The sequence below is a fragment of the Pyxicephalus adspersus genome, chromosome 12, assembly GCF_032062135.1.
Source record: "Pyxicephalus adspersus chromosome 12, UCB_Pads_2.0, whole genome shotgun sequence".
Lineage (NCBI taxonomy): Eukaryota > Metazoa > Chordata > Amphibia > Anura > Pyxicephalidae > Pyxicephalus > Pyxicephalus adspersus.
In genome coordinates this window covers 49458817-49471626 of record NC_092869.1, presented here as the reverse complement: position 1 = coordinate 49471626, position 12810 = coordinate 49458817, and the positions used below count along the sequence as shown (strand labels likewise).

The 12810-nt window shown below is 39.7% G+C and overlaps 1 protein-coding gene across 3 annotated transcripts; it reads left to right on the top strand.

Annotated features, from left to right (window-relative positions):
- Nucleotides 1-1063: 1063 nt before the first annotated feature.
- ZNF410 (zinc finger protein 410) lies at nt 1064-12613 on the top strand. Of its 3 annotated transcripts, XM_072428875.1 has the most exons (10): nt 1071-1394; nt 2078-2146; nt 2311-2407; nt 4748-4951; nt 5944-6135; nt 6627-6762; nt 7566-7747; nt 7820-7909; nt 11865-11963; nt 12209-12613. In XM_072428875.1, the coding sequence occupies exons 2-10, from the start codon at nt 2114-2116 to the stop codon at nt 12328-12330; spliced, it is 1155 nt and encodes a 384-aa protein (XP_072284976.1). In that variant the 5' UTR covers nt 1071-1394; nt 2078-2113; the 3' UTR covers nt 12331-12613. The 3 variants fall into 3 exon arrangements, with proteins under 3 accessions (XP_072284978.1, XP_072284976.1, XP_072284977.1); XM_072428877.1 differs by lacking the exon at nt 12209-12613 and having other exon boundaries at nt 1064-1394; nt 11803-11963; XM_072428876.1 differs by lacking the exon at nt 2078-2146 and having other exon boundaries at nt 1073-1394.
- The last annotated feature ends 197 nt before the right edge of the window (nt 12614-12810 follow it).

Here is a 12810-nt window from a genome sequence, read left to right as displayed (position 1 = left end):
ATAGCTCCTTTGCCTGTGGTCTCTTTGACTTCATCATAAATACAGTGGAGAAATATTGTTACCCTTGGATATAAATCATGATTTTTGCTGGATCACCAGGTAAAATAAAAAGATAAAAAATAGTAAATTGGTGTTATAATAACCCTGAACATTTCCCTTTGTAACATGAAAATCTTTGGGCCTGGATTTCTAGCAATAAAAAACTGATGTCACATTTGTGTGTTATGTATCCTGCAGTTTACAATAATGAACACCTAGGGCTCTATTTATAAAACAGGGATTTAAACATTCCCTCAAATGTTCCCTGGTGGGAATCTTGGTGTAATTGATTTCCACCAGGGAGTCCTTGAGTAAATGTCAGATTCATTGCTTTAAAAAAGAGCCCCTAATTTCTTTTTTATTTATTTATTTAGCAAATAGAATTTTAGATATGTAGTGACTGTTACCAGATTTCAAATGTTAAAGCGCACCTACACTAAAGGTTTTACCTTACATAAACGGGTAGACAACCTTTGTATATAAGGTAAAATGACCTTCTTTTTGGGGGAAGGAGGTTTAAAATCTGCAGCTAATAACACAGAATGGAAGTGCAGAGCCTCCCGGGGTATCTACCTCATGAATCCCAGGAGGCTTCTGGCTGCTCCTTCTGCACACTCCTAATTTAGGGCATGAGCAGAAGGAGCGTTTTTTTTTTAATGGGATAAAATGCATGCACAGTGAGATCGGCACTTTGTTTTCCCCAACTACGTCACCCAATCTTTCGCCTACGCAGTGTGAGATCAGGTGACATGGAAAGAAGGCAGAAGAAGGGGAAGGAAGATGGTAGTGCCTGGCACTTTCTCTAAACTGAAACAAAGATGGATTCCAGAAGGTGAGTATTTTTTTTTTTCAGTTTATTTTTTACCCACATTTACAGCAACAACCACCAGAGGTCACTATTTTATAAAATATTTTATTTTGTAGCTGCAGTCTAAAAAATAACCACTAGATGCCGCTTTTCTACAATGTCATTGTGAAGCTGCAGTTTCATTAATAGTCACTAGGTGTCACTTTTTCAACATGTTTAATTGTTCCTCTGTGCGAGGGATCTTTAAAGGTTACTTTTATTATCCATAAAGCTAAGCTCCGCCTCTTGCCTTTCTACGTCATCTTTTCCACCGGCTTCACCCAATAAGACTCTGTTTACTGATCGGTTCCGCAAAACTACTTCCTGTATGGCGGAGGGAACGATATCCGATGTTGGTACAGCGGTGGATTGCTGTCATGGTTTCATCCTCGTAAGGGAGGGCTTCACTAGTCATATGACAGAGCTACTTCCGGTGTGTGTATCCATCGATCAGGATTCCATAAATATTTCCTGAGTTGTTTCTGGTGAAGTGTCGCATAGCAGTGAGGTGAGTGTTCGGGGGGAGCTGTGAGGTTGTCAAGAGGTTTTTTTTATGGGATGTGATCACAGCCCAGCACACATTCACATGGACGCTTCCTTTTCGCTTTCTTGTGCAGTTTGTCACACCTCCATTCATAATCATAACTCCACCCACTACTAATGATTCTATAACTCCACCCACTACTAATGATTCCTATAACCCCACCCACTACCAATAATTCCTATAACTCCACCCACTACTAATGATTCTATAACTCCACCCACTAATGATTCCTAAAATTTCACTATAATATAACTCCACCCACTACCAATAATTCCTAACTCCACCCACTACCAATAATTCCTATAACTCCACCCACTACCAATAATTCCTATAACTCCACCCACTACCTATAATTCCAATTACCCCACTCACTACTAATGATTCTTATACCTCCACCCACTACTAATGATTCCTTTAACTCCACCCATTATCATAACCCCACCCACTACCAATGATTCTTATAACTCCACCCATTATTATATCCCCTCCCACTACCATTGATTCCTATAAGTCCTCCCATCTTTGCCATCATTTGTTTTCCCCACCCACAAATATACCCATTCAATTTATCTGCCCCCTTCATACTGCTTTTTATGTGAGATCTCCGTCCATCATTGTGTTCTTTATATGTCTCTTCTCTCTGTTAGGTGGAGCTGGATTTACTGCAGATCGGAGCTGCTCCAATGTTATCTGATGAGCTGCAGCCTAAACCAGAGGTGATTGCTAACCCCATTTCCTGCCACCATTTTATACCTGCTACACTCACTACAATTGTCCCCACTTCTGCTCCATCTCCTCTGCAGCTGGACATTAGCTGCTTCTCCACCCTTATCTGTATACTACAAGGCATCACATGTATTTACTCTTCTTTGTCTTTCAGCTGCTGGTGGAGTTTGTACAGAACGCTTCTATTCCGCTGGGAGAAAGTTTGTCTCTCCTGCCTGGGACCCCGGAATGCAGCTCCCTTTGCCTACCAGGTAGAAATTCTACAGTCAGCATGGTGGACGAGGGATTGAGGAGGTAGTGGGTCATTGGTGCTAAACCCATACCATGGGGACACATAAGGTCTTGCCACCTATAGGGAACATGGCTATATGCCCTAAGCACTCCTGTTCAGGGCTGTGGAGTATTTAAACCAGTAACATTTACGCCTACATGTTAAACTAAGAAAACAAAAATGAAAAATAACATATGTATTTGTTATACAAATGTCTTTATTATTTTTATCAGGAGGCTATAAATGTTTTGCAGATACAATGAGGATCAGAAACAACTTGTTTAAAAATATAAACTTTGTAATGTTCTGCTTTTAAACCATCAAACTACATAAACCAAAGAAATTGTAAAATCTAAAACAGCATAAATGTTAATGAAATTTGGCATATAGCTGTAAAATGTGCAGAACAGTGTGTGAAGCCAGCATGCGGTGACAACACCTCTGCTTTCTCACAATACTCGGTGTGCAGGGGACGCATTTATGTATAATGTAATCTTACTGAATAACCCGGATTAAATGATGTCAACACTAAACAAACATTTCATAATCATATCAAATGAATATTTTTCATGAGCCAAGTATAATCCAGTTTATAAAGATATATAAATGTTAGGCTGTAGAATAGCTCAGCTTCATATTAGTGACAAACTCCACAGTGTGCTTCATTATTACAGCAGTGATACTTTATCATGACTGTTATTTGTAAAAAAAAAAAAAAAAAGACATTTTTACATACTATATGTCTTCATTGCACCATCCCATTTAATAGCAGTCAGAGTCAGTACATATTTTGCCAACTCCCACAGCTTCCACATATTTTGATACCCCCCAGTTTCCCCGATTCTGACCCTGATTAACCAGCCCTGCCTTTTATTGCAAGACTACAGTCTCTGATAACTCATGTAGTATACATGTATTAATTGAAAATGTTTAAATACAAATCAAACAATAATCCCCAAATAACAATGTAAGTGATTATAATTTCAATCAAATAATTGACGTTGAGACTGAAACAGAAACCCTTCTAATTAAATTTGACAGTTCATAGTGCTATATAAGACTGATAATTCTATTGGATGTTGTAAGAAAATATTAGTCTCAGATTCTGACATGTTTCGCCTACTTAGGCTTCTTCAGGGGAGTATGAGATAATTTATTTATATGGAAACATCCTTGATTGGAAAGTATTTTCAAAGGGGGAAGGTAAATACATTGCCCCTGATTCATCATTAAAATCCGCGATCGCTGGAAGCGCGATAATACGCGCGACCAGCCCAGTAAAAAGCTGTCGGATAAGCGCGGCTCCGTGCGCGAGCTTTTCCGGTTGTTGAATAGCGCGATCGCGCACGATTCCGGATCGCTAATACGAATGCGCGACCGATAATCCGATTTTGCTTGATGAATCAGGGGCATTGTGTTATGCCTAATATGGTTATGCTATTGGAAATTTCCTACAATGAAGGGTCTTTTTAAAAGGCAAAGGAAAATATGTTGAACACTGCCTAATGTGACAAGTGCTTAAGCAACTAAGGAGTTAATGTTGACCTGGGCCATGAGTGATTCAGCCCTTCATTCTGGGGCATTTCCAATAGCATAACCATATTAGGCATAGCACAATGTACTTCCCTTGACCCTTTAAAAATACCTTCCAATCAATGATGTTTCCAAAAGAAAATTATCTCATACTCCCCTGAAGAAGCCTAAGTAGGCAAAACATGTTGGAATCTGAGACTAATTTATTCTCACTATGTCCAAAAGTATTATCAGTCTTATATAGCATTATGAACTGTCAAATTTCATTAGAAGGGTTTTTGTTGTTGTCAACGTCACTTATTTGTTTGAAATTATGATCACTTTCATTGTTACATGGTGATTAATTACTGTTTGATTTGTATTTATACATTGTCGCCTAATACATGTTTGCCATAAAAAAAACCCTCTTTCTCTCTTCCTGTTGTTTGAATATTCCTACTATATTCAGGGGTTGGCTTAAAGTTATTCCTGATATTGTTAATACTGTTTGAGTACTCCTGTAGCATGTCCGAAGTCTTTAACAACTCCTACCTTACAGTGGTTATGAAGCCTTCAGAACTTCTACAGCAGATCATTCTCCTGGCTCCTGTCAGCTTGGCCTCCATGATGGAGCTGTGTAAATCAGCATGGCTTTTTGTTGCTGTCTGAATGCTGGTGGTGCTACTAAATAGACCTCCGCTGTTGGTACTAATGGCTAGTGTTCTGTAATGCTGGACTGTACATATAACTTTCTTTCCTATATATAATTTTTTAATGTTGGTGTGCTTTGTTTACCCTTATTGCATAGATACCCCTGTGGTGCAGAGGATGCCATGTAAGGTTCCCAGCCCAGCACTGCTGAACAGTCTTCAGGTGGACATTGATCCAGGAGCAGACACCAGAGATGATAAGAGTGGCGCTCTTTTATCACCCTCAGAACCATCATCCTTATTACAAGATCTCCCAACCAATGATAATTCATCCTTCATCCTTCTTAATCTTGCCAGAGCAGGTAACGATCCTGTCCACTCTGTTGCCATTATTATCTGATTTTACAACTTTTTCAAGCAATGTACATATATATAATTGTATTTTCTTGCTTATCTGATCTCTGGTACACCATTGGAGTTTCATGTGTGTTAAGAATTACACCTAGCTATGCCAAGAAGTGGTGGGGAAGCAAACAAAAACACAGAGAAAATTTAAAATGGCTGGATAATAGAGAAGGGATCAAACGGAGCTAAGCTTCTTTTCCCAGATTTGGTGCCCATATTTATTTTCTTTTCTGCACTTGGTCATCCTGCCAGTAACACACTTCTCTTCTAGAGTGACAAAGCTCACTCACTGTACTGTATGTATGGAGGAGTAGTGTTGCCTCGGTTGCCCTCCTCCCTTGGCTACTAATACCCCCTAATCTTTTCATCCACATTAAACTGGGGATGAGGGCTTTTGCTATTTACAACAATAAGTTGTAGAAGTAATTACAGTTCATTTGTTAGTTTGTTCCACCGGAAAGAAAAGTCCCAATGGATAATCAAAGAGGAGTGGACTCCTATTTGCCCAGCCTGTGATTACATATCGTGTATCTGTGGGAGGAAGAGAAGAAGAGGAGGGAGGGAAAGACAGGCTTTTGAAGGGCAACCAGAGTTAAATTTAAAAACACAAAATGTTATTGTTCCAAGAGACACAGCTCTTAATCTTTTAAATTATGTTGTTGGAACAATAAAATTTTGTGTTTTTAAATTTAACTCTGGTTGCCCTTCAAAAGTAAACGATAATTACAGTTCAGTTAAGTAGAAGTTACAATAACATTCTTTTTTTTTTCTTGGTCTACATATATTTTTCTGTATTTGAGGTTGTACACTAATATGTACAAGAAAATAATACAGCCACTGCATCTATGCACTGGTAATCTGCAAGATATGACATGTTTCAGTTTAGATATCCTTCATAATTCCTATATTACATTTAAAAATCCCCTCTTATTTATTTATTTTCTTCTAGGACTTGGGTCACCATCAGAACATTTAGTCTTTGTTCAGGATGAAGCAGAAGATTCTGGAAATGATTTCCTGTCCAACGATTGCACAGATAGCAGTACGCCATGGTTCTTGCGGGTTCAAGAATTGGCTCATGATAGTCTGATTGCAGCCACTCGAGCACAGCTTGCAAAGAATGCAAAAAATAGCAATAATGGTAATGACCTGTACTAATAAAAAAATTTATTTATTAGCCTGACATGCCTAATGTAAAGGCCTCGGGTCATCAGAACATATCAGTCAAAAGACTAAGTCCACTAACAGCATAATATTCTCGCTGTGCCCATTCCCTTTTTTATAACTGATTTATTTAAATGCTTACATTTGCCACTGTAATTATCTTTGTGTGCATTCTCCCCATTGTCAGTGCACACTTCACCCTTCATCTTCTCTGTAATCCTTTAAAGTAGTGGTATTTCCCGGTCACATGTTCTCAGGTATAGCTAATAGTGATTAGTGGACCAATTTGGATGTGAGTGATGAATACTCTCAATATTTTTTATTGTATATTTTAAGACTGTTACACATTATTATTCAGGCTATATATTAGATCTTCTGCAGTGGTGACAGGGTCTGGGATGTGATGTGCAAAATTGGAGGTAATTGAGATTTAGCCTTACTATAGTTATTTTTCTCCTCTTCCAATAGAAATTTCACTAAATAACCTCCCTTCAGATGAACAAAAAGCTTCTCAGTCAGAGAAACGACTTCGCTGCTCATACCAAGGCTGTGATCGTGTCTTTGTGTGGCCAACACATCTGAAATACCATCTTAAAACGCACAGGTAACCACATACGATTTTCATGTTCATTTTTATACAGCATTGTCACACAGGTGCAAGTCATTCTTTCCCAGTTTTTGCTGCATGTTCTTGTATTAGGAATTTAAAGTAAATTAGTACTTTGTATGTTTTGTTTTGTTACAAAGCAGTAAAACGTTTAGACTCTTGCAGATATCATCTTTATATTTGCAATAGCATAAAGTCTTCTTGTTATGCACAGATTATGGATCCCAATTGTTTTAAAAGGTAAATTCTGTTACTTGAAAGACTGTAAAATGTACTTATAGTTCTAGTTTAAAGGAAAAGTTCTAAAAAAGTGCATTTATCCTCCCACACCCAGATGCATATTTGGGGGTTAGGGTTAGTTCTTTAGTGTACCTGGCCATTCGTGCTGAGAGTCTTCTTTTGCTGCAATACAGGGTCACAGAGAATTCTGTAGAAAGCACCTATGGGAGCCTAGATTGCTCATCAATGAGATTTGCATTGGGATGTAAGACAAACCCTGGTGGACACAGTAACAATTGCATCTGGGGAGCTAGTTTAGCACACAAGGGGGATGGGGAGAAGTGCAAAAAGAATAAATGAAGTTTGTTTAAAACATCCAAATCCACCCCTAGCTCTATTTAGGGATAGAGAAAGAAATGCACAAATGTTTACTATTTAAATTGTACCTAAATATCAGTTTGGATACATTCTTCGATCCCCATCAGAGGAGCTCCAGTCTTCAAGCCCTTTTTGCCCTAAGCCAGGAACCCCTAGGCTTGAGATAAAATGACTACTTAAATTCTCCTGTCCTTTCTTTTCAGGAATGACCGCTCCTTTACATGCCCAGCAGACGGCTGTGGTAAGAGTTTTTATGTTCTTCAGAGGTTGAAAGTTCACATGCGCACTCATAATGGTGAACGACCTTTCTTATGTCCAGAGACCAGTTGTGGTAAACAGTTCACAACAGCTGGCAACCTAAAGAACCATCTCCGAATTCACACTGGTGAGTAGCAACAGCGACTGCTAGATCTTGGCATATGGTGGGCAATGTCTTAATTATTTTTTAATCTTTCAGGAGAGAAACCATTTGTGTGTGAGATTGAGGGATGCGGTCGATCATTTGCTGAGTATTCAAGTCTGCGCAAACACCAGGTCGTTCATTCAGGTAAATGATAGCTATGTGAGTGCTATTATCACAAGACAACTGGCCATTTTCATAAGTGATAGCTTTCTGTGTGGGTTGTAGTGTTGTTTATGCTGATCTCAAATCTGTGTTTAGTTTTTCTATAGCACATCACGTTTTAGTGATGGAAGGTATTATATACGTCATGATTTTTGGATTAATTATCCTAAAAGTATAACAATATGTTACAGACATCATTAAAGCGTACCTAAACTCACAATTTTCAGCTAAACAACCCTATTATGTAGTTGTAGTATGTATTATGTAGTTTTTTTTTTTAGAAGGTGAAGCACCGTTTCCTAATTCTCGATCGCCTAGGCGGTCGAGAATGAATGGGAGCGCAAAGCCTCCTGGGATACCTACATCAGGCAACCTGGGAGACTCTTGGGCGCTCCTTCTGCCCACAAGGAGCCTTTTGCCCCAATATTTGCTGATCTCGCGCATGCGCAGCGATATCTGCAAATTTTTTTTTTCATCCTATGTCCTATGTGTCATCCTACCCATCTCGTGCTTGGGTCAGGTGATGTAGGAAGAAGAAGAGAATATGTCGGCGCCTGGATGCGCATAATAGGACTGCTTTTTTTTTGCTGTATTGGGTATAGTTCCTCTTTAACTACAATTATGCTGCTATCATGCCTAGATATTGTATTATTAAATTTGTTTTTTCCTATGTATGTGGTTCCTTCACAACGAAGGCACAATGGGATACATCTTGGGCCCCACACATCATCTGTACTGATTGTTCCAACGGACTGTGTGACTGGCTGTCAGCGAAAGGCAGAGATGCCATTTGCAATCCTGATGGTGGGGAGAGAACCCCCAGACCATCTAAATGATTGCTATCCTTGCTGTGTTAACATAAACGGATTCTCGGCTAGGACCAAGCACAAACTTATATATCCCAGCCTGCGCCCTATAATGATTCATTGCCTGTTCCTGTACCACCACATGATTGACTTACTTCTGGTGATGAGAAATACAATGAAGTTACAGCTGGTTATATTCAAAAGTCATCCAATCCTGATTACATGGCTGATTTAGAACTAGACATTTTTTTTTAACAAGCAGAGTTGAATGAACTTGTTTGCGATTTATATCTATCCAAAGACAAAGCAGAACTTGCTTCTAGGCTTAGGCAGACACATTTGCTTGCAAAGGTCATTGCTGTAACTTACCACAGAACATGAAATCATAACTTGACAACTTTTCCTAATGGTGACCGCTCATTGTGATATTACCATGACATCAATGGACCCTATAACAGTTTAACACAAGAGCATGTTCCTTTTGAATGACATCTCTATTTGTTGCTCGCAAAGAAGCTTGAGTCCTACTACGTAATGGCAGTTCAAAACCCAAATGTACGGATTGCCCATTCTGTTCATTTATCCTGCAACAACATGCAGATATTTCTTGAAGCAATCCAGTTTAAAACAAAACTGAGGAACACCTGCGGTGATCGAAAGGTCTTTGGTATGTGGATCATATTGCAAGCAGGAATCGCAACAAAAATTCTGCTGTTTCCTCTTTCTCTGGGAAAGCCAAGGCACTACAAAGTGTTATGCCAATCAGGTCTGAAAGCCAAGAGATGCCTATTAGCCAGGAGGAAGCTGTGTCAAATCTTGCTTCTAGTTGATCCGCATAAAATATTTCTGCCACCTGTTGTGAAGTGTTGAAGAACCTTATAAAGGACTTGGGTAAAGCTAATCAACATGATTTTTAGTACCTGGTTAAGAAATTTCCATATATAAGCACTGCAAAAATGAAGAAAGTGGCACTTATAGATTAACAGACAATTCTGTTTTGCAGGATGAAGGTTTTTAAGCAATCCCTCCCAGCAGCCAATCTGGAAGCTTGGGAGGCATTCAGTTGACTCTGCGAAAACTTTTTGGGTAGCCATAAATCTCCTTCATACAAGGAAGTTATTTGGAATCTGCTTGATTCATATCAGAAATTGGGCTGTCGCATATATTTTGAAATGTACCTCTTGCGCGCCCATCTTGTCCCATGCCATACTTTCCAAAACCCCAGGGCATGGTGAGTGACGCGCAAGGAGTGTGTTTTAATGTGTTTTAACCAGGATATTCATTCAATGGAGCATCGCTACCAAGGTTTATGGAATAAGAGTGCTGACTACTGCTGGATTCTGGACATTGACAATCCAAACCCATCGTACACAAACAACCATACTGTAAGCATTTTTAAAGAAACAGTGGTAGCGGACTGACCCTTTCCATTTATGTCACTTTGTACCTATTTGACCTCAAACTGAACATTTTAAAAAATTTATTTCAATGGTGTTTTAGTTAAAAATACAAGGGGGTGCTGAGAAGTTCCTGGCTTTGCCCAGGAAGAAGAGAAATAACACTTTTATTCAACATATTCCCCCCTGAGACTGATGCACTTGGTACAGCGTAGTTGCAGCTTTTCTAGACCGTTCAAAAAAAAAATGCTTTGGTTGGGCCACAAACCAGCTATGCAGCATCTTTGACGTCAGAAATGTCCTCAAAACGTTCAGGCGTTTCGTCAAAATCAGGAGCAGATAATAGTCCCAAGGGGCCGGGTCAGGTGAGTAGGGGGGATGGTGGACCATTTGGAAATACAAGGTGTTCAATTTGACAGCCACAACGTTGGACGCGTGCGCAGGTGCATTGTCCTGGAAAAAAAAAAAAAAGGATCCCGTCATTTTTTTCACAGTGTTTGCCTCCTTCCAGCTGGTCCAAGAGGTTAGCAAGAAAACTGTCCGGTGACACTAGAGCCCTGAGGTACGTAGTTCACCAACAGAATACTGTCTTTGTCCCAGAAAACGGACGCCATGACTTTTTTTTACCGATTTCTGGGTTCGGAACTTCGACCGCGAGGACCCGTTGTGGCGCCATTCCTTTGACTGTTCCTTGGTTTCAGGATCAGAGATGTGGAGCCCGGTTTCATTCTCGGTCACTAACCTAGCCAAAAAGTCCTGTGCAGTTTCAAATTGGGCCAAAACAGCTTTGGATGCTTCAACTTGTTCCTTCTTCTGATCACTGTTCAAACATTTCAGCACCCACTTTGCCGAAAGCTTGCACATGTCTAGGAAAATGGTGATAACAAACCCAACGTGCTCCCGTGAGATGTCAAGTATCTGGGCTATCTTTTTTGCAGATATTCGCCAGTCTTCAATATTCAGCTCATGGACAGCATTGCAGGTTGTCGGGTCAGTTGCGGTTGGGGGGACGCACACTGCAGGGCTCATCTTCAATTGTGAAATGCCCAGTCTTGAAACAAGATATCCAGGTTTTGACAGTGCTGTAGGAAGGACACTTCTCCCCCAGTGTTTGTGACATCTCAGTGTGATTGTCCTTTGCAGACTTTGCGTGGAGAAACAAAAACTTCATGGCAGCCCGTAACTCCAACGACATGAAACTTGCTTGTTCCTCTGCCATTACAGCTTCTCAGCAAAAGAAAAAACAGTTTTAGGGATTGCAAAGACCTGATATTTGCAGTTACATACTAAGATATTAGGCTGTCATTTGCACCCAGACTCATTTTTCTATTTTATCTGGAAGGGGGCAAAGCCAGGAACTTCTCAGCACCCCCTCGTACATGCAAGCACACTGTGAATTAACAAGAACCTTATTTCAAAAACGTTATTTCATATTTTCTTGCCAGTCTTCTTAGGCATAAGGGTTAACATAGACCTGTCCTTTCTTTAGAAGATTACAGCAGGTTTAAAGTAGAGCATGTAAATATCAACATATGGGTGCCCTTTCTCCTAATATCATTAGAATAACCTGTGGATATGCATTTGTGTTGGTTTAATGCACAATGTTTCAAGCTTGTCCATATACTTTGTACCACCTTTAGCCAACCCTGTGAACTTCTCATACTTTGTGTAGGAAGAAGCTGCGCTTGTGTATACACAATGTAATAAGACTTCTGTCTGATGTGTTCTGGACAGGTGTAAAGTCTCACCAGTGTCCCATCTGTGGGAAGAGCTTTTCACAGAGTGGAAGCCGAAACGCCCATGTTAAAAAGCATCACTCCAGAAAGCTGGAAGGTATGTGCCTCATCCTGGAATGTGTAATGTTTGTTCCTTATCCTGGGAAGGTAAGTGCTTCACTGTGGAAAGTTGAAAGGTTGGTGTACATCTTGCAGTTCTCCCAAGTTATGCTGAAAATGGGGGGATATAACCTTTTAAGCTGTGTAGAATTATTTTCCACCATTAATGATTACATTTCTTAGTAACCTCTGAAGATAACAGGAACATCTGGTTTGGATTGAGGTTTCTTTCTCTAATTTCAGAAAACAGCAGAATGGAGGAGCATCTCCAGTTAAGTGAAGACACCTTACAGGATTCTCCACTGCTATCTGTGACATCAGACAGACAATCATATGAAGAGGATGTCTCCATTCTGCTTAGCTAAAGACATATTTCTGTGTAATGAGCTCTACTCTGCACCTGGGAATGTTATAAAAAAAGAACATGAAGTGTCCAAGAAAACCAGTCTTGGCCACTGTTGACAAACTGAGGAATTTACGGGCTGGAGATGCAAGAAACATTAACCCCTGTAAAAGACAATCTTGGATGGAAGTCACGCCCTCATGTCTTCTGAAAAAAGTCTGTATTAGCATTCTAATGGTGAACAACACCCCTCACCTCACCCCCCTGATACTAATTTGTTTAAATAAATTATGTCTTGGTAATCAGTTCATCTGTCAATGGCAAACCTAAATTAATCTCCTTCCACTGCACCCCAGAAAGGATGACCTAAAAAATCTGGAACTACAATTATTATTGAAACAAATCAAATAGCTTTTTTTCCCCCTATTTAATGTACACTACTGCATAATATGCTGGCACTATATAAATACTGTTTTAATAATTAAGAAATATTTATACACAA

What these genes read in the sequence shown, in the direction of transcription:
- ZNF410 (XM_072428875.1), top strand. Translation starts at nt 2,114, where the DNA reads ATGTTATCTGATGAGCTGCAGCCTAAACCAGAG. An exon ending in AGCTGCAGCCTAAACCAGAG is followed by an intron (nt 2,147 to 2,310) that starts GTGATTGCTAAC and finishes TTTGTCTTTCAG; the next exon opens with CTGCTGGTGGAGTTTGTACA. An exon ending in TCACTCCAGAAAGCTGGAAG is followed by an intron (nt 11,964 to 12,208) that starts GTATGTGCCTCA and finishes CTCTAATTTCAG; the next exon opens with AAAACAGCAGAATGGAGGAG.